At 37.1% G+C, this 22,858-nt stretch overlaps 1 protein-coding gene across 1 annotated transcript; it reads right to left on the bottom strand.

Moving 5' to 3' along the window:
* Positions 1-5,987: 5,987 nt before the first annotated feature.
* On the bottom strand, positions 5,988-20,824 carry LOC139732739 (natural resistance-associated macrophage protein 2-like). The gene is given in 17 exon segments (XM_071643590.1): positions 5,988-6,076; positions 6,934-6,988; positions 7,649-7,726; positions 7,728-7,778; positions 8,338-8,370; positions 8,373-8,416; positions 9,198-9,342; positions 10,241-10,360; positions 11,559-11,651; positions 12,998-13,156; positions 13,670-13,825; positions 14,619-14,686; positions 15,616-15,686; positions 16,869-17,095; positions 17,888-18,010; positions 18,205-18,326; positions 20,747-20,824. Coding segments are annotated over 17 exon segments (1,671 nt in total). The 5' UTR covers positions 20,784-20,824.
* Between the last annotated feature and the right edge of the window lie 2,034 nt (positions 20,825-22,858).

Genomic DNA, 22,858 nt, shown 5'->3' on the forward strand with positions numbered 1-22,858 from the left:
ATGGAACTTTTTACTAAATGTCACGTGATGGGCAATCGACCAATCGGATAGCTACATTCTTTTTAGGTGTTGTATAAAGTCAAATATACATGTACTGTACAAAGTGGGAGGTTTTAAAAAACACTTAACATGTGACTATCATGACCACAAATGACACATTGAATTTTATACAAACTACTTTGATATTAAAGATTGGTACATTTCAAATACATGTAAAAGAGAATGCAGTTCTAAGTTAACAGAGGATTGCAGATGAAAAAAAAAAGGTACTGTATAAGCTGTTATTTTCGCGCAAGTTTAATTTACATGAATTTCGCGAATGCACTGCGAATTTAACAACACGCGAAAATGTCACCATGCGCTAAAGTGACAGTGCACATATGAAGGCCTCCATGTCAATACGCGAAAACAACATCTCGCAAAAATGTCCGTGACCTCCTCATTCGCGAAAATATCTGTACGCAAAAATAACAGCGTATACAGTAATCTTTACCTCATAAAAGAGTTGTGATGCAATACAACAGTGAAGACATTTTTTATGTTTGAAACCTACATTATCACTACTAAACATGATGATATGCAAAAACAGAGAAATAAAAAGTCATAGAAAAGGCCTTGTCGAGATATGTCATATTTCTGATATTTCAAGCACATTAAACATACGAAATAAGATATTAGTCTCAAATGGCTACACATCAAGAAAAAAAAGAAGATCAACAAACAAAACACATGGTTACTGTTTTTAAACATTGTCTTGTACGAGCTTCAATGTTAAGACCCAAGGAATCCTTTAAAGATAGTTTCTATCAAAATCTTACAGGCAAAGGCAGTCTTTTTGGTATGCCACACTTCTGGGTGATACACACAAAAAAACAAAAAAACAAAAACAAAACACATACTTGCTTTGAATATACCCATTGCAGAGCTACCCCTGTTAATCTATTCTCATAGTGTACGTTCATATTCCATCATCTGGTTTAAATAATCTTTTAGATAACATTTTATTACCCTTACAGTAGATAGATATTGCAGTCAGCCCTTTGGTACACCAGATTTATCTCTGGGTGGTACAAAAAAATACTGCTACAAATCCTATGACACCATTCCACAGACTGGAGTATCATTACACTGCAATGTAGAATCAACCCTTTTTACTTCCAACAAGAAGCAGCAGATATTCATCTTGAGGTATTACAATAAATAATGTAGTCAGCCTTTAGGTACACCAGATTCATCTCTGGGTGGTACAAAAAATACTGCTACTAACAAACTGCTAACATTTAGAGGAGACGAAGTACCCTGGGGGAGGCAAAGTTACCCTTTACATTTCCAAGCAAGCATTCCACCTCCATCCTAGACAGGGAAAAAACAAACAAACAAAAAACAAAGAAGAAGAAGAACATATAGCAGTGTCAGCTCTGGTACACCAGATTTCTCTCTGGGTGGTACAAGAAATACTGCTACACTGTACTACTCCTTTTCCTAATTAAAACAAGGTACCCCAAAATATTTATACGTATCATAATGATGAAAATGAAACTGTAAATACTACATTGTTGGTGCAAGGAACTAAACGTGTTGACTGTAGCCATCTGTAAACAGCCAGCAATCTAACACCAAATGATTCCATGTTCCAGCTACAGGGGCGAATCCAGGAATTCCTTAAAAGAGGGAACACCTTTACAATTTTTTTTTTCTTCTGTCTTGGCAACAAAATAAAGGGGAGTGCACGCCCAGTGGGCTCCCCCCTGGATCCGCCACTGCTGCTATATGAATTCATCACTATCATTTCCCTCTCTCCCTCTTTTTTTTTTTTTTTTAACAGGAATCATATGTCGTGTTATCAAATAGAAATGTACACAGATGATGAAAACCTGCATGGTATAAGATTTCATTATGACTATATCTACACAGATAGTCAAAACATGGTACAAGGCAAAGCACAGGTGTACTCCAAGAAGAGTATTACAATTCAATGGCATTTTTCTTAGAACACAAAAGGAATAACCACTTATTTGTCTGCCTTGCATTAACACTGCATGGCTAGTAGACACATTAGGTCAAATATTTTTACCTTTTCCGGTTAGCATTAGTTTACAACGTACACTTACAATGAGCATCAATTAATCACACTCACATTTGTACATCTAAATATTTTGTGACCCTTTGACCAGTCAGAACGTTGGAAGTCAAACTGAAGAATTGAAGAAAGCACATACAATGTATAACCACTTGCAATAGCACCAGATTTATCTCTGGGTATCATATTACCCATGGCTACATTCTATTATTTACATGAACGTTATTTGTAAAGAAGGCAAGATGTTGAAGTTAAGGCCACCATTCCACAAACACTCAAGACTAATAACCAGATTGGGAGAGGTTTCAGACCTACATAAGAACTTGTTTGCCATCATATTTCTACAATCTACCTTGTTTTATCAGGTATCTCTCCACGTCAGGGTGCAAAAACGAAGAAATATAGAGTGGAAACTTTGCAAAATCACCTTATTAGGAGGGTTTTGTTAATCTGACCTCCTCATAACGAGGTTCCGACATATTCAGACACTGAATGAGTCCACTCATACCAACCACTCGCTGAAGAAAAAAAACCCATGCCATTTAACAGCTGTGTAGCCACATACTCATAGGCTTGTAAAACTCATGATATGATTACATGCAGCCATGGGAGAAATGTTTTGGACAATGGGATTCTGCTTTGCTTTCCAATTTACGATTTAGTATAGCGTGAAACATGTTTCTGAAAAGTTTGTAACAAAAACTTCTTTTGTACGTCTGGAACCTCATCTAAATACACTGTACAAAGAGCACTTCACGGTAAATATTCCAATATCTATTGCCACAACTTGAAACAGATGATCACTCTCTTCAATTAGTATACAGGCTACAATGATACTGGATTGGACAAGCATATACACTGGATATCCTCACTTTACGGTCGAAGGTTTTCTTCTGTGTGAAAATGCGAGCACGTCTTCCCATGTGTGCATTTGTCTCTTGAGAACTGATATTCAATATCATTGCATGCAGAAAGCATCAGTAATCGGTTAACTCTGCAAATGATCTTTCACATAAGTGTTGAGGGTGAAAGTCTCAATAAAACTTGTCATCACAGAGACTCCAAACAGAGCACGAGAAAATTGTCACAGTGCATACTCCCACTTGCCATAAATGCTATGCCATGGGAAGCACAAGTAAAATATATCCAAACACTACAGTCCCTGAATACCTGCTTATGACATAACAATAATAATAATAATAATAATAATAATAATAATGATAATGATAATGATAATGATGATAATAATAATAATAATAATAATAATAATAATAATAATAATAATAATGATAATGATAATGATGATGATAATGATAATGATAATGATGATGATAATGATGATAATAATAATAATAATAATAATAATAATAATAATAATAATAATGATGATAATGATAATGATGATGATAATGATGATAATAATAATAATAATAATAATAATAATAATAATAAACAATTAATAATAATAACGATAACAATAATAATAAATCATTCTGTATTTAGATGTAAATGATAACTGAATGCTTCAAAGTAGTGATAAATTTCCCATATAGTTCTAAGAAACTGGTCGCTAAAATCTTTGCCAACATTGGTATAACTGTTCATGGATACCCCTTGACGGCAGAAAAAATTGTAAAAACATTGTTCGGTTAATAACATTGTTTGTTTTAAATGGGGGAAGGGGGCATCATTTCAAAGTTTAACAATCTTTAAAAAATTGAGCAATTACGATGCTAAATAGTGTTTTGTATGTTTTGTTTCTCTCCGACTTTTTTTTTTTTTTAATCTAAAGGTAGATAGAGATGATCCATTACTGGTACACTTTCTCACCTACCAGACAATACGTTCCCAAGCATCTCCCAAATGAGAACAAGGCACTTTGACCTTTTAAAGGGATGGTATAGTATTGGTGGAGATAAAGATTGAGCTTGTAACTTTTTGCAAGATACAAAGAAGCCATAAATGAAATGTTACAGAACATTTACAGAATAATTTTAAGAGGAATTCAAAGTTTATTTGATGAAAATGGGCTTTGATATTGCCAAGATATCCAAAAATAAAGTAAAACAAAGGGTTCCTAATAAGAGGTGGGTCCCATCTTTTATCAGGATCCCTTTGTTTTGGATATCTCATCCATTTCAAAACCAATTTTCATCAAATACACTTTCTAATCACTTTTAGAACAGCATGCTCTTCCATATTTCATGAAAGGGGTTTCTCATTATCCCACACAAAAAAGTTGGAAACCTGAAGCCCCATCTCAACTATACCATCCCTTTAATTATCAGAATATTTTAAATGTCACACACTTTTCACTGATGGCAAGCTTTCAACCATGCAAAGAGATGAGTGACTACTAAAGCCGCTGCTTATGAACTCTCCACCCTCATTTCACAAAGGTAGCTTTAAATAAAATCAAACTTTGGACCCTGGACTATAACAAGGCTGAAGGAGGCAAACCCTCCCCATACCAGGCCTGTCCCAGCGTGCATCTGGTGATAAATGCCTGTTAATAGCATAAGAGGTGTTTCTCAGTCACCCATTTACACAAGCGGAATTTTAAACCATCATGAACAATGATGTTACAACTATGTTTGCATATTCCGATCCCTGAGTGCAGCAATAGCACAGGCATATACAGCATGTATCTACTGCCTTTAATACAGGTTTCATAAAACAAAATAATATTAAACCTACTTTAAAATTCAAGTATTCCTCATGCTTATAGTTAAGATTAGTAGAGTGATTGCACGTCACTACAATTAAGTCAAACTCTTTTCACAAAGGGATGATCAAGACCATGAACTAAGCATCTCGTCCAATAATTCTGAATGCATGTACGAATAAATGCCAACAAATTCATATCTCTGATTCCACAATCCACTAAGAAAAAGGTGTCAACATAGTTTCCTAATTACAACCATATTCTCACAAATATCAAAACATTTCCTTCTCCTGATTCAGTACAAGAATGGCAAAAGAAAAAATCATAAATGAGAAAAGAGGCAACTTCTTTCCAAGGCTGGGCGCAGAGCCCTTCCGTCAACACTGAAGTTGCATATCTAAAAGAAAAAATTTGTCATTTTCAACTGATATACCAAATGACATCAAAAAGTATAATGACAAAGAAAACTCTTCAACATACATGTATCTAATATATGGCAGGACATGTTTGAATCATTCAAGTCTCAAAATAGAATCAAGAAAAAACACGACTTGAAAACCTTGCATTCTTTATGGACAAACTCCACTTTGAGGGGAAATCATACTGGGAGTTTTGTGACATAATGTTGTACAAGTAATGAATGTTTATGAGTGCAATGGACAGAAATATTTTCACGAGGTGAAAGATGAAAATGATCCATTTCAATGAGGCGCAGCGGAGTTTGAATGGAAAACATAATTTCATATTTTCATTGAATGAAAATATTCTGACCATTGCATGAATGAATAAAAAAAACATAATATCATTTTGATTACATAACACCTAAAAATAGATTCCTTGTCATTTAATGTTTTTATGAATTTAGAAAACAAGAGAGAATGCGCGAGATTCTGAAATCAAGAGAGTGCTGAAGCAACTATATGCTAGCTTGCTGTCCATCAGTATCCTTGATGCACAATGCAAAAACACAAGCATTTTTTACACACGGACCGTAGTGTGCTGGGCTCTCGGTGTGCGTGCAAAATGGAGCAGAAGTCGCATGGATCCACGATTGCAAGGTAAAATGGAGCCCCAATTGCACGAATGATGTAGTAAAAATGGGGAACAGATGATCACTGTCAAAAACAACCAATCAAATGACAAGGATCCATTCAGGTGTTTATATGAAGAGGGATGTCCTACACCTTCTGCCTGCTTACTCCCCCACTGTTCGCCGTTGACGTGGTCCCCCCCGCGACAGGCTCATTCTGTGTCGTATGGAAAATCCTCCTGTCTGTAAGGACTCCGGAAGCTCCACGCTGTCTTCATCGCCATGGTAAATTGACGTTTCTCTAGGTTGTTACATTGTCGAAGGGGCCTCAAAAAAAATCTCTGCACATGTAATCGAAGAAAAAAAAAAAGAATGAAATATTTTTGATAAATTTAATAGGAATTACTCCTTGAAAAACCATGCCAATCACAAAAGTATTTTCTGTCCTGTAAATTACTTTGGTTTATGGAAATCATATTCTTATGAGTCCCTTTATAATTTTTACTTCTGAGATGCTCTCCTGTAGAAAATTCTGATAAAAATTGATAAAATATTACAAGGCAAACATTTTTGCAGATTTTGCGACCGGGTCGCAAAATGTACTGTACATTTCTGCATTCTTTTCGCTTGCAGAAAATCAAACAAAAAACTCAACATTTTTACTAAGAAACAAACATTGTAAAAAAGTGACATGTAATCTTGACACGTTTTTCTTTTCTATAATCAATGTGTAATTTTGAATGGTCCTAACCTCTCTCTAGACTGAAGTCACATGAAAAACAAAACAAAAAGACTATAAAAACTTCATTTAAAATCAAATTGGCAGAGAAAAGCATTACAATATACACAACTCGTTAGATGTTTTCTTTTTTCACTCGTTCCTCTCCCCACAAAAGAGACCTGTAAAAATGAGGAATGTTTCCTGTGCATTTTTAATTTTCGCGAATTTTTGCGAGCGCCAAGATTCCCAAAAATTAAAAATGCGTGTGAAAGTTTCTTGTTTTACACCATATGCATTGCACGCCAATGGCAATTTCCCGAAAAATTTAATGCCACGAAAAAAAGGCCGTAGGCTCCAATTCTTGAAAATTTTTATGCCGCAAAATTTTATAATGTTTTTACAGTAGTGAGTGAACCTACTGTATGAGCTTCACTCACTTGTATTGACGGTGGAATATCTGAGTCCCAAGCTTTTTGACAAAAAGTAGGCAATCTGTAAATGAAAAAAGCAGAGAAAATCAAAATATAAAATTGAAAAAATGCTTTTTACAGAATATGTTCATATTTTTTGGTAGAAAATCACTCTTATTATGTGATCTCCTGCACTCTAATACTGTTACAAAACATCGGGTGATATTTTCAAGTGGGCCTCATTAAGTATAGTAATCATAAAAATGACAGCCACTTTTTAAATCATAATATCAAACTACAACCTGATAATGGATTTCAGTTTTATTATTTTTACATGCATCCATGAATGGATGCTAATATTAATTTTTGATATCAATGTTTGACCACATTATTGTTTTTTTCTCTGAAACATCAAAAATCAACACTTCCTTATAGTTTTGTTTTGACAACTTCCCAAACAATATGGTTTTTGTCCCTCATATATACTAATGAATGGATTTTACAAAAGAGAGAGAGAAAAAAAAAAAACAACAAAAAAACAACAAACAGGAGCTGCAGTCTAAACCAAGAGCTTTCATAATTTATACTTGCAGCTCCCAGTATAAAGAAACAACGAATAAAAACAGCAACCATGTCCCAGGGAAACTATAGGAATGCCATAATCTAAAAAAATGGAGTGCAAATCATTACATCTAATTCCTTACCAGGTACAGAATGAATGCGCAGTAACAAGAAACAGTACGATGGCAAGGAGTAAAAAAAACATGGGCCCAGTGCTGGGGTAAAACGTGGGGATGAAGACCGCTACAAAGTACAGGTTTGATTGCTATGACGGCGATGGCTAATAAAAACGCACACCAGAAGCACAAAATCTGCGAAGAAAAAATGCGGCAAAAAGAATTTCTCATTTCATCCTTCAAAAGTATGAGGGAAAAAGAAATTACACTTGTATCTTAAGTCTTTTTTCTATCACATTTTGAAACAAGTCTTTTCAGATGCAAAATTGTTTTATTCATGAATCAAGTTTTCACCTCGCCTGCTAGTTTTTCCCTATGTGAATCCTGAATGAATTTCCTTAACAATATCCCCCAAAATAATGTCATCATACATGTCTCTTCTGCTATTAGTCCTCCATAGTATGATCACATATCTAATCTGTATCGAAAATCGATCAAGTGATGAAAAAAGCTGGAACCAGCTTGGGGATTTCTACGTCGGATGTTGAATGTCAGGTAACCACAACATGTCATTACTAGATCTACATGTCTATGAATGACAAAAAAAAATGTTATAATGGGGAGTCCCAGTGTTACTGTAAAAAGCCAACATTAAAAACACATATAATCAAAATAATTCTTGAAACATTCTTCTCATCCGCCCCCCACCCCCCCACCCCCCCAATGACAGTTAACCTTTAACCTCCACACTCACATTCCATTTCTTGAAGGATTCCATGAGCGGTTTTTACTGCTGGTGAAGGTCAGGATGGGGGATGAGGGCAAAACGGAAGCTGTGGAGAGAACGGGAGAAAACAGAGAAACATCTTTTTACATCTTTCATTCCATTCACAGTGATGCAGAAAGTGGTACAAGGGGGTTAGGATGAAAGGGAAAAGGCCAATTATGGGATGAAAACAAGAGAGAGATAGTGAGAAAAAAGAACAAGGAAAAGTGGTATGAAAGAGAGAAAGGGGAAAACAGACACAGCAATGTCAGAGAATATAAAAGAGAGATAGAAAAAACACACAGAAAAATACCATTAGAGATAGAGTAGACTTTGGAGAGTTTTTCACAGAGAGGGAGCCATTATCCTACCTCACAAAAAAGGGACAAACTGAATTGGGCACACAAAAACCACAAACATAAAATGTTTTCAGTCACACTTGTCAGTCATCCAGCCCAATACAATAGCAAAATCACTGGTCGCTGGCCACGTTTATAGGTAGGCACAGGAGGGTCTTCTTTTTTTCTAACTACAGGATTTTTTTTTTTATGTTTATTCTTTTTTTTTTTTTCTTTTTCTTTTTTTGCAGTCCACTATGGGTAGGTGGTTGTTTATTGCTCCATGACATTTGCTCCTGCGACATTTGCTCCCATGAAAACTTCCGCATGCTACTGATTAAAGCCAAATATGCATTCTACCCACAAAAAATAAACCCTAAACACTAATTTCTCACATCAAAATTAAAACCTAAAAAACTCTATCACAAACCCCAAACCCTAAAATCCTGGGAGAGAATAAGAGCGGAGCAAAATAGTCGCAAGAGCAGACAGGCTGTATACCTGCAAAACTCATGAGGACATTTAGCAGATCATTCATCCCAGTGAGATTGTCGATGCCACTGAAGATGGCGATGAGGATGGTGGGGACAGATGGCGATGGATCGGGGTCAGGATGATCCGCCTCAGCCCGGGACCACTGCAGATTCAGGAATCCCTGAAATGCATTATCAAGGACAGGAAGACATTAAACAGGTAGTGCAAATTAAAAACATGTCTATCTACAATTGTTACTTCTCCATCTCTCGATTTTTACCTTTCCAATCAATTCCAATTTCTCTATGAAACATACATTGTAATGTATCCAGGGCTCGACAGATGAGGTGGCCCGGGGCCACTAAAAAATTGATGTTGGGGCCATCAAATTAAAAAAAAACAGGGTTATCTGTTTAGCGGCCAGATCAGGCAAACTAATATTTCAAAAATTGATCATTATGTGTGCTTTTTATTTTCAGGCCACCACAATACCTTTTACCAGGCCACCAAAATTTTCAGATTTTTAAGATCTAAGAGGCCAGAATGGGTCACCAAAAGAAAAAACATGATTGTCAAAACACTTATATACCTACATTTGTATATTATATCAATCTGTCAGATTAATCTATTTTTCCTATACAAACTATAGATCCATCCCATTACGTATGTATCTATCCATATATTTTTTCTGTTTTTCTTTCAAACAATTTTCCCAATGTATTTTAATATGTCTTTTTATGTATCTACGTACAGTGCAAAAAACTGGGCATTAGACCCAATTGAGGATTAGGACCAAAATGGGCGTTAGACAAAAATTGATAGTAAAACCAAATGAGTTTTACCTGCAGTGATGTTAGACGAAACTGGGAAGTAGGACCCATCTGATACTTGACCAAGCGGCAATAAAACCCCAAAAATCCTACCACCCTATACATGTTAGATGGATTCACTCTAAATATCCAAAATGGCTTCACAGTGAAAGAAAGGGAAAGAACACAGCCTTTTGATTTCTTTCTTATCTATTGACACAAACTTCAAACAAACTTTTTCTAAACAAGATTTGTCTCATCTGGCCATACCTCCATGGCAAACTGGCCAGCGTATGTCCCCGTCATTGTTGAACTTTGACCTGAGGCAAGGATCCCGATTGCCCAAATGTAGAGGGCGGGGCTGCCGTACTGACAACCCAAGAATACACCCTGACCAGAGAGATGAAACAGATAGGGAGATATAAAACATATAGGGAGAGATGAAACATATTTGGAGAGATGAAACATATAAGGTGAGATGAACCATATAGGGAGAGATGAAACATAGGGAGAGATGAAACATATAGGGAGAGATGAAAGATATTGGGAGAAATGAAACATACAGGGAGAGGTAAAACATATAGGGAGAGATGAAACATATAGGGAGAGATGAAACATATTCCATTATATCATAACTTTCACATGTTATACATTGAAGAAATGCATGCAGTCTTCAATTCTCACTCATGCTTTTAGTAAAAAGTGATCTTGAACCTTGTCTACAATAATGACAACAGTTACAGGTTCTGCACACTTCGACAAATATTCTCTTGTATCAATCTGGAAAAACTTGCTGGTTCATACAATGCATTGACAATGGTTGCACATGCTCTATTTGTACATAGTGATGTCTTTGTGTTATACATACCAAATGTGACTGGTCATTTATACCTAAAGCAAACTTGTGACTTACAAAATTTACACAGCAATAGAATATAAAGACTAGAAAAGCACTCTGAGAGTGCAGACCTCCACCAAGCAGCTACTTTCCACCAATGATTCTGCTCTTCCCAAAGAGATTTTAAAAGCTCTTTGGGCTCTTCCATAGAGATCCGTGACTTCCATCCATAGGTATACGAGTACTGTACGTGCTGAAAAATTGCCCAATTTCCCAATATAGAAGCCTTTGTTACGTCATAAACCCTCAGCTGCACGGCGCATCTCTCCCTAGCAGAAACTAGAGCACGCGCTTTTGTGCGCGCATGCAAACCTCAAATACGCGCAGCCTGAACTCCCAAGTTCATTGACCCTACCTGCCAAAATATCAAAAATCCTTCATAAATTTCCCCAAAATTCTTGGATTACTACCAAAATGTAATCATTTGTTACTTGTATCATTCTAAACATTTCCTGCAAGTTTCACCCAAATCCGTTCACTACTTTTTGAGTTATTTTGCACACGGACAAACAAACGAACGAACGAACGAACAAACAAACCAACGGTAACGAAAACATAACCTCCTCCCTTGGCGGAGGCAAATATAGCTCTTCAATATCAGCACTCAAGATATGCAAGTGCATATCATGTGGGACACAGGAAAGTCCATTTGTTACACATGCACAGCACAAACATGAAGAATGTACTTACTCCTTTGTAGAGATCAACATTTTCCACCAGCGTGTCGTTGTCTGGAAATATGTCGATGTATCGGTCCAGGTGGTTCTCAATGCACTTGTCATGCTAAAAAAGAGCAACATGAATATAGACCAATTTGGTTTGGGTACTGCTTTTTTATGGTAATTTCTAACTGGGGGGCTTCAAGTATGCATAACAAAGGATAATTGCACTGACATATGAAACAGAACCGACTCATTGTATAACCCATTTAAAGTGTTTTTGATCTTCTTCGGAACGCCCCCCCCCCCCTTTTTTATGGCCGCCATAAGTTACAAAGCTCTGAAGTCAGATTTATCTACAATGCGGCAGTCTAATCCCTGCATGGATATTTGTCAATGGGGAAAATTTCAAAAAATGTCAAAATCATTAGTTTTTTTCCCTTCTGCAGAGTACTTATGAAAACAGGGGGATAATATGAATATATCTATATATCAAGAAAACCAAGAAAACCTAGGGTATTTTTTTTTTTAATTCTATCATGCACTACCACTACAGAAATGTCATGCTATGTTCTACAATAAACATTACATAAATACAATCGTGTGGATACAGGTATGGTGACGATGTACTGGAAATTCCTACCAGTTTCAAGAAACAGAAGATGCAAGATTTGATGACTTCATGTTTAACCCGTGGAATATTAATCCTGGGGATACAATAGGCTGGTGTCTAATGAAAATGTGTGTTATAGCAAAATCAGCCTGTCCTCAATGGGTTAAAAAAGTGCGAACAAAACATGACAAGGCCGCCTCACTTTTAGTGTAATTGCACCTTGAGGGTATTCTGTTCACTGTAAAGCGGTTATTCTTCACTCGAGTAATTTCTGGCGCTCGGCTTGGCGAGATGAATTTCATATGTTTCTAATTCCACAAAATCAAGACATTAATTAGTGGAACATACGACAGGCAAAAACATTTGCTTTTCGTTTCATTTTCAGGCTGGTTTCTGGTTACGCCAAATGTGCGAAAATTTCCACTTTTACAGTATTGTATAGAGAGGGGAGGAGAATGCACCGAATGAACCTCTTAGGATGAATCATAAATCACTATATTCCTCAAATAATGCAAACTTCTCCAAAGCTCTCACAGTATTAAAGGTCAAGCATCTTTCACAGGCCCAAACAATATGAGAAATCAATACATGTATATCAAACTGATGTATCAGTCATCATCAAACTTTATACTTTGTGTTTCATTTAGGCAATAGTACAGTCACCTTCACACATGGAGATATCAATCCAAACTCTGAGGCTGTGTAGCTCCAGAATAAATGGGTGCACCTATGGATCTCAAGACTACAAGACTTTAAATATTTTGTACTGGTGTCCTCAATCAACTGGCACTAGTACATTGCTCATACATGGGGCAAGTAATACCCATCTCATTGTTGGAAATGTCCTCCTTTCTTACCAATTCTGCGTTGGTCTTGTGGTAGAGGCCCTCGGCAAAGACGGCAACGACGAAGAGGTTGATGATGAAGGAGATGAGGAGGGCAATGCTGGCCTCAATGAAGTAGTACATGTTAGCCTCCTTCACAGCCTTTTCCTTGCTTCTGTCCACATCTCTAGACTGGAGGAAAGAATGTGTCCACATTTCCATCATCTCTTTTGAGAATGGTTGCAATTAATGAACATGTAGAAAGGCAGTGAAGGCTGAAGCAAACTCTTTGTGGCAAATTTACAAACTGTAGTACTACATGCAAGGAGCACACACCGCCCAAATTTTCTCAACCAGTGAAAGGTCAATGACAGGTGAGAGGTCAATAATACGTGAGAGGTCAATGACAGGTGAGAGGTCAATGAAAGATGAGAGGTCAATGAAAGATGAGAGATCAAAGAAAGATGAGAGGTCAATGAAAGATGAGAGATCAATGAAAGTTGGCAATGACAGGTGAAAGGTCAATGATAGGTGAGAGGTCAGTGAAAGGTGAGAGGTCAATGAAGATGGCTATGGATGAAAGGTCAGTAAAAGGTGAGAGGTCAATGAAAGGGAAGAGATCCATGAAAGGTGGCTATGACAGGTGAAAGGTCAATGATAGGTGAGAGGTCAATGAAGAGTGAGAGAGAGTCCAATGTTCCTCACCTTCACCAACGCCGAGTGCAGGTAGATGTTGTGGGGCATGATGATGGCGCCGATAATGCCCACCGCCTGCAGAACCACCGCCGGGTTACATGTCCCACACGATGGCACAAACAACCCCTTCATGACGGCTCCCTGGTCAGGGGCAACTGCAATATACTGTATGGGGTGGAGAGAGAGTCACTCATTCCTTCCATAATGACCATTTCCATCATTAATGACAATTTTGTGCACACCTTAAGAATAACGGCTGCTCAAATCCCCACCCCCCCCCCCCTCCAAAAAAACCTCAAACAAACAAACAAACAAACAAACACACGACTATGTGACCAGTTGTTCAACACTTCAACAACTTAACTTTGTAGTAGATTACTATAAAAAGATGGTATTTTTGCGAGGGTTTAATTTTTGCAAAATTTCATGAATCACTGTTGGGCTGCAAATTTAGCATTACACAACGTATCGTGAACAGATAGGTATTATTGCATTTATGATAGCCATGGTGTCAAATCACAAAAAACAGCACCTCTCGAAAATATCCTCCTCATTTGTAAAATATCTGTACATGAAAATAACAGCTTTTACAGTAGATTCCAGTGAATGTTTTGATGGAACAAGCGAAATGAATGACTTCTAACAAGGTACTGGAGGTAGGATATCCACACACTTGATTACATTAGTAATGACTTCTTTAATTTCATCATTGTTTTTACTTTCCCCTTCACTTCACTTCTGTCATTCCTGAATTGTGTCCTTCTGTTTTGTTTGTTTGTTTGTTTGTTTGTTTGTTTGTTTGTTTGTTTGTTTGTTTGTTTGTTTACTACATAAGAAATCCTTTGATCTCACTACCCCAATACTTTGCTGTTGTTCCCTTGAAACATTTGGCATTTTGTGTTCTAACCTTCCACTCTGACAATATAATATTGGATATTGGCTTTTGTGTTTTACTCACCTCATAGCCAAAGGTGATGGCCATCACTGTAATCAGGAAGGCAAAGAAAGCCTCTAATCTTCGTAAACCTGAGACACAAAAACGAGAGTATGAATTTCAAAAAAATGTTTTAGAACAAAATTTTTCCTGCATGATACAATAGTTTGATTCAAACTTTCTGATTTTCAAAAAGTGTGAATAAATTGTATTGCCATTGCTTTTGAAGATGGCCTGAAAGTGGAGAACAAAATTTTGCTTGCAATTCTTTGACAGAAATTGCTTCTATATACATGTACAATCAACTATAAAGTATAAATAAACTGTAAATCAACAATAAAGTGGGTGCTAGTGATATAATTGTTTCATGAAAATATCTAAATCTTAACAAAATATAGTTATCTCAGATTTTCAAGAAACATCTACTACTCTGTTTGCTTGAAATTATACTATTTACCTCCGCCAAGGGAGGAGGTTATGTTTTCATTACCGTTGGTTTGTTCGTTCGTTCGTTTGTCCGTGCGCAAAATAACTCAAAAAGTAATTAACGGATTGGAATGAAACTTGCAGGAAAGGTTGAGAATGACACAAGTAACAAACGATTAACTTTTGGTAATAATCCGAAAATTTTGGGGGAATTTATGAAGGATTTTTGATGTTTTTGCAGGTAGGGTCAATGAACTTGGGAGTTCAGGCTGCGCATATTTGAGGTTTGCCTGCGCGCACTAAAGTGCGTGCTCTATTTTCTGCTGGAGTGAGGCGCGCCGTGCAGCTGAAGGCTTATGACGTAACAAAGGCTTCTATATTTGGAAATCTGGCGACTTTTAGCACCGGTGTTGTGTGTATGTATGATATCTCTATGGAAGAACAAGATCAGTGTAGTGGTGGAAATAAGCTTCATGCTTGGCGGAGGTCTGCGCTCTCAGAGTGCTTTTCTAGTTATTAAAGCCAATAAGGACATGATAAGGAACTATGTAAAACTTGAATTCTTCATCAAACCAATCTAGTATCAGAGGCGTACCATATTTGTCCAGAAAGAGGAAGACAAATGTATCTGTGATGGTGATGAGTACTCCTGCATAGAGTGGAATTCTGAAAGGAGCAAAAAAAGGAAATGAAATAATTCAACAGCTTCTAGAGCTACATACATGGTATGACTGCATGTTGCATACAGGATATGAATTCTGTTCAAAGCAGCATATATAATACTTTCTATACTGTACAGGCTAACATTTTCACAGTGTTTTATTCTCACAAATTTTGTGACTTGCCTTTGAAATACACATATGAAGACATGCACTAAAAAAAAATGTCATTAAAAAATGCAGAAAAGATAAGATGATTACTGTGAAGATATGCACACATTCAAATTTTTTGGCTCACACTGATCCCATATTTTATCGCCTAAAAGGCCCATGATAATTATACATTTATACCTAAGTGTAATTGCCATATTTATGTATAAACACATTCGAAATTTATTATCATTTTTCTATAATGCCCTAGTAACCAATGATCATATTCACCCATACCCTATCCGTCGTTCCCATGATTTTCATTTACGTTCCCATGATTTTCATTTACGTAATCTAAAGCTTTTACTTGCTCAGAAGTCGATTAGACATTACAGTCCGGATACATGGAACACTCTTCTTGAGGAATTGAAACAGTGTGCCTCCTTGTTTTCATTCAAAGCAAACTTAAAGAAGCATATTTTACTACAGTATACTTCAAATACGAATTAAGCATGAATAATTTATATGACTCATGTTGGTCTCCCGATAGCAACATCGTATGTTGTTCCCTCTTCCAGCAAACCAATTTTATTATTCTAAATTCCAACCTATCTGCCCCTGTGCACTTTCAAGCACTTGCACGCACATTCACCACCATCACACATCAGAGTATTATTTTCCCCTGCTATCTTCGCAGCAGAATTTGTATTGTTACGAACTGAATACGTCCCTACCTTTTCCTCGGGCCGGCCATCTTTTCAAGCAATGCTTACAATGGTGGCCCTCTCGTATCGCTTCTTAAATATAATATTGTTATTGTAATCCCTGCTGCATAGACAGGCATACTGTAATATTATATCATTAATTTCCTTTTATATTGTTGTTTATGCAAGTCAAACGACTCTGTTTCAAATATACTTTGTATGTTTCCCATGTTCATGATTATGTAATTTATGTATATTGATTTGCAGAAAACAAAGTATCTATCAAACAAAATATTGACTGTATCATTTTGTTGGGGGAAAGACGGGTGACTTACTTTCCGTTGGAGAGGAGGTAGAAAGCGATGGCCGTGCCGATGACCTCCTGCATGTCGGAGCCGATGATGGCGATCTCCACCATGAGCCAGAGGATGATGCGGGGAGCCTTGGGGTACTCCCGGTAGCACACCTCAGCCAGGTGCATCCCGGTGACCACGCCCAGTCTGGCGGCCAGCCGTTGCAGCAGGAGACCCAGCAACGTGGCTAGCAGGAGCACCCACAGGAGCTGGGGGAGTGGAGGAGGGGGAAGGTAGGGGGCAGAGGTGATAAAGGGACCAGTAAGCACACATGAGAAGGGGTAGATGGTCAAGCTGGTTGCACTTTCTCTTAATCATGTGTGGTGTCAAAACACGTGTTTGTTTTTTTTTTTTTTTTTTTTTTTGTGTGTGTGTAATTGGGAGGTCTTATTGTAAAACCAGAAACATCCATGGCAAGAAACTTTCATGAATTGGAGGTGTCCTGTTTTGCTACCTGTATTATTCCAAAACTTTAACTTGATTCAATTTGATTTCACATGACTTTCTACTCTGCATCACTTTACAATTCAGATGATGAATCAAATAGAACGATAAGAGCATACAAATGTATATAATTCTGATACATACAGTATACCTCTGCATTCTGTCATTTTGAAAATGTGGCTAGTGGAGTGATATTCCTGATCATAGCCCAAGAACAATGGTTGTACTCAGGGCATAGCTGTTGGTCCCTTAAAGAGACCTTCTTTCATTAGCAAGGACTTTAAAAAATCTCTGATGTATTACACACAGACAGACACACGAACACACACAAACACACACAAACACACACATTTTGTTCCAATACCAAAGAAAGAGGTGGTTTAAGACTTCCTTTTCATGGTCTTTTTATGGCCAGATTTTACGGCCTTTTGTTTTTATCTCACATACATCCAGACCAGCCAAGACTACTGCATTTTCCATGTGTACCATAACACCAAACTAATAATACCAATCACAGATGACGCTAATTTCCTTCCTGTCCATGCTTAACTACTCACATTGAACGCGGCAACAAATCCAGACTGCAGGTCGGACTCAATGTTTCCCGGGTCCAGGTACGCGATGCTCATGAGGAAGCCTGGACCAGTGAACGCCCACAACTTGCGGAAGCTGAAGGCATACTGCCAAGTGAAAAGATAAGAAAGATATGACAGAGATGGGATCAAGAATGGTAAAGCTAATGTCACCTCAAAAAGAAAAACATCCATTTTTACAGTAAAACCTGAAATTCGTAAGATTTTAATAACTCATACATATATTCTAGATGTACAAAATATGATTACAAGTAAGTTAGAGATATCAGAGTGACACTCACATTGTCTTGGTCTGGAATGGGCACTCGCTCGTCAAAGTACGTCCCTCCATTTGTCGTTGGTGTCGTGCTGTTCGTAGCTGTCGTATCGTATGCTGGCTGCTGACTGGTTGATGAAATTGGAGCTGGTACAAAGATGAGAGAAAGTGTATCTTGTGGCTCAGTCAGTTGCAAAATGCCTAGCAAGCATCAAATGACTTTCGTACCTCACTATGAGATAATTTACTACTTCATGGAAAATAATGCAAGCTCATACAACGTATACGATACCATGATAAACTGCACTGTAGTCATGGAGCCACTGAACCAGATTAATTGGTACAAAAAGGTGTTTAATAGCATTCACTCCAGGCCTAACATCATCAGAGATTAAACTATACATATATTGCCTTTGTGCCTTTATAAGTATGGTAGAGTTGTTGCTCAGATGGGGCTTCAGATTTTTTTTGTGTGTGTGTGAAATAAAGAGAAACCGTTTCTGAAAAATAGCATATAAATTTCTGGGAGGAATTCAAAGTTTATTTAATGAAAAGCTGTCTTGAAATCATTGAGATATCCTAAAACAAAGAGGTCCTAATAAAAGTTGGGCCCCAACTTTCATTAGGTTTTTGGATATATCTCAGCCATTTCCAGACCAATTTTATCAAATAAACTTTTAATTCATCTTAGAATTGTATCCTCTTTCATGCTTCACATTAAAATGGGTTTCTCATTATCACATACATACACACACACACACACACACACACACAAAGGTTAAAATCTGAATCTCCTTCTCAACCAAAACTTCATCCCATTAATGCCTCAGCTGGCACCTGGCAGAACGAGGTTTAACGACCTTTGCTGGTCAAGGGGTGGGGGGATGAACATCAATGCCTTGTGTCTCTTTAAAAAGATGCACCCCACTTGTCTTCCAATCCAACACTCATCAATCACCACTCCTGTAGCATCATTATATACAACTTGTATCATTCTAATCTAAGGAACATATCCACTCAAAAATAGTGTCCAACAAACAGAATGTAAAATCTGAGAAGTATGCAACATGTACAAGACAGCAGTGTATGGTTAGCTTTCTGATTATCAATAGACAAAAGTAACCCACACCCTTCGTAATATTGTAACTACATAGAAAAAGTACCCATCACCATCATAAAAAGATGCAGGGAAAAATGTTCAGAATATGAGCAATTCCTGCAATATCACTGAAAAATAAAATAGAAGAAATAGGCAAGACTTATAATACTACCATATGTTGACAACAATGAAAACTGCAGTTGGAAAAAGACTTGAAGAAATGTATGATCAGTAGTGAGCTACATGATTGTACTTTGTACATACGTAGCTTCCATGTACAAAGAAGAGTATTTTAAACAAGAATGAATATCTCATTGAGTTCAGTAATGAAGCAATCTTGTTGGTATGTTGAATGTTATGAACATATACAACAGGACCAGGTAAAACAAGGTACAGCGGACTCCCGTTATAACGAAGTCCTCAGGACCGGCGGTTTTCTTTCGTTATATCGAAATTTTGTTATAACCAAACTAATAAACAATCAAAATACGTTAAAGTGGATAACGTTACGGCCCAAATTTTCACTTCATTAAAACCGGAATTTCGTTACAACCGTGTTCGTTATAACAGGAGTGCACTGTACTGTTACGGTTAGTTACTAGGTAGTCGTGCAAAGAGGTTTTGAATAGAAAAATGTGTCAAAAGGTGCAAAACTGTAATCTCCAACAAGGTGGACTAGAATGCAAGTAGAAGAGAAAATATAGTCTAATCAGGTGCCCTAATGAATGATGATAAACTGTAGGTAATCAACAACAATGACAACAGCTACAGCAAGAAATTGTTATGACAAGAAGATTCACACAAACATTGCTAGCTTTGAACTTTTCTGCAAGCCTGGGATTCCATTCTTTGCTCTGATTTTCAAAAAATAATGCAAGATCCTGAGAACAGCAGGGCTGCTGAAATTATTGCCAACTTTCTATAAAAGAAAATGAAATCTTATCAGGACCATAAGATCTCTATTAATGAGAGATCAGACTACACCAGAGGTACACTTGTACTTGCAGTCAGTTGATATTGCAGTAATTTAATTGGGTTCTACAGTTTATAGCAGCCTCTAGAAAAGTCTAAAACTGAAGTTAGCCTTTATTGATTCCAAAAGTTCTCATCTCCACAAGTTCATTTATAGTTATGTTATACTTTGACTATCAAAACCACATGTTTATTTGCTGCTTTATTTTGTTTTTGTTGATAAAATGACTGATGTTATACTATCAAACTTGTTTTTCAGCATTTATTCCATTATGATTGAGACACGTATACAGAATATTTCAGTTGTGTACTTACACTGTCTTGCACAAGTAACATCACAATAGCAAAATTGAATCTTGTCTCATATTGGTATTACTGTACTTGGCGATTCACAGCTCACTTAGACTTTGTTCAAGACTTTGGTCTGGAAGAACAAATATAGTCGTATTATCTGGAAGCCCAGGCTCAGATAAAGGACAAAATCAGGGACACTTACCGAATCTGACATTTGACCCCTGATCTTGACTGGTCATTTGGAAATCACCACCACCACCATTGGCTGCGAGAATTGAATCTGAGCCTAAATGTTAAAGATCAAGGATATGAGGTGCGTTGATGGGTTAAAGGAAAAGGGTGAAGAAAGAGAGGAAAGATTAAGGGGTGTGAGTTAAAGGTACACGCCAACAGCAGGTCACAAGACTAATTATTTGACATGCAAGGTGCGTGACGAAGCTGAAAAATGTGTCTTAAAAAGCCCTGTGATTCTGGCTGTAAAGAAATACTTGAGCTAACCTTTTAAAGATTGCATTCAAACACTGACCATGCCTTATAATACACAAATTCTCAAGTAGCATTCTGATATGGCAAAAGGTCACTACACAGAAAACTAATTGAATACTAAACTTATCTGGAGGCTTCAAACATGAATTTGAGTACATGGGACCATGAAGTGTTACCGGTATTTCATCACTTGATATTTTGCTCTTGAAAAGTTTAAAACCCTGCAGAAGGCCATTCGGCCACCTCCTTCTGACCCTTATAAAGGAAACAGATACTTTTCTCAATGAATTCATGTTTGATAGGGCTCAGGGTATTTCCCAAGACTAATGAGGGATTTTAAAAGGTGAGGCTTTTGATAAAAGTGCTTTGTGCTATCAAATGAAGTTCAGTGCATGCAATGTTTTTATGAAATCATCATCCAAACACACACATCATGGTGATGGCTGAAATACATGTCACTCCACAAGTGTGCTGGCAAAAGCCTTCTCTGTCTAAAGTGTGATTATTAGAAAAAAAGAAAAAGTTAAAGACATGCACAAAAGACAACAGAAACCAGAAAAGGTACAAAGAAAGAACATGCACATGCAGTTAATACAATACCACTGTAGGTATGGATACATAAAATGAGGGTAGCGGAGTCAATGTGAAGATTTGATTTGAACCAAACTTCCTTCACAAATTAGTGTTACAGTACCATTACATGCCATGCACCCATAGCATTCCTCACAGTATTCCTTCCTCATCACTCTTCCCACACTGACCCTATAATATTTTGGGATACCAATCACTTTTTCCTCTATCAGAGAAAAAACAAAACAAAAACAAACAAGCATATCAAAACAAACAAAATGTTCAAAACCATACAACCAAGGAGACACACCAAAATCATGGCACCACTCCAACCCCGCGTGTTGGCACAGGCATTGAAAAAAAAATACCACATAGATTTTCCTGTAAATTGTACAACATTTCATGAAACAGGGGGTTATTTAAAAATGCATGACAAAACCCCTCACCCTTTTTCAGTGGACACTGATGTGATGATGACACCATACAGTGTGTAAGTATTGTGTAGCAGAAACTTATCAACTGATTTTTTTTTGAGTATCAGAGTAGGATACACTATAAAACATGATATATTCGTGGCATGAATTTTTCGCGAATTGGAGGCGAAAGGCAGTCCTGCCTTTTTTGCGGCATGAAATTTTCGCAAACTGCCACTGGTATTCAATGCATATAGTGTAGACAAGAACTTTTGCATGCATTTTAATTTCGCGAATCTTGGTGCTCACAAAATTCGCGAATTTTAAATGCATGCCAACATTCCTCGTTTTACAGAACATTATGCATAATTCAGATAATTAGTATATGCAGGGCTCGACACTAACGGTGGCCCGGTGGCCCGGGGCCACCAAAATTGAAAGTCGGGCCACCAAATTTCAAAAAAGGGCAAATTTGGTGGCCCGCCTCGGGCAACCAAAATTTTTTGAAAAGTATGTCAATTAATTCGTAACTTTTTGCGCCGGAAATTAGCAGTTATATTTGTTTTAAGGATGGATGAAAAGGACTTATTCATTTTTTATTCTCTTATTCATGAGTAGATGTATGTCCAACTTCCAATTCTTATTATGACTGGATAAAACTTTTGATGTTTTTTATTGGGTTTTTTTTCGGGGCCACCAAATTTTTCTCTCGGGCTACCAAAAATTTGAAATTGAGGATTTTGGTGGCCCCATCGGGCCACCAAACAAAAAAGTTAGTGTCGAGCCCTGGTATATGTGTACAAATATACATTTTTTGTACACGTACACTGCATGCCAGGATATCA

The sequence above is a fragment of the Diadema antillarum genome, unplaced genomic scaffold, assembly GCF_040938485.1.
Source record: "Diadema antillarum isolate AM-2024a unplaced genomic scaffold, OU_Dant_1.0 seq00000445_RagTag, whole genome shotgun sequence".
NCBI lineage: Eukaryota > Metazoa > Echinodermata > Echinoidea > Diadematoida > Diadematidae > Diadema > Diadema antillarum.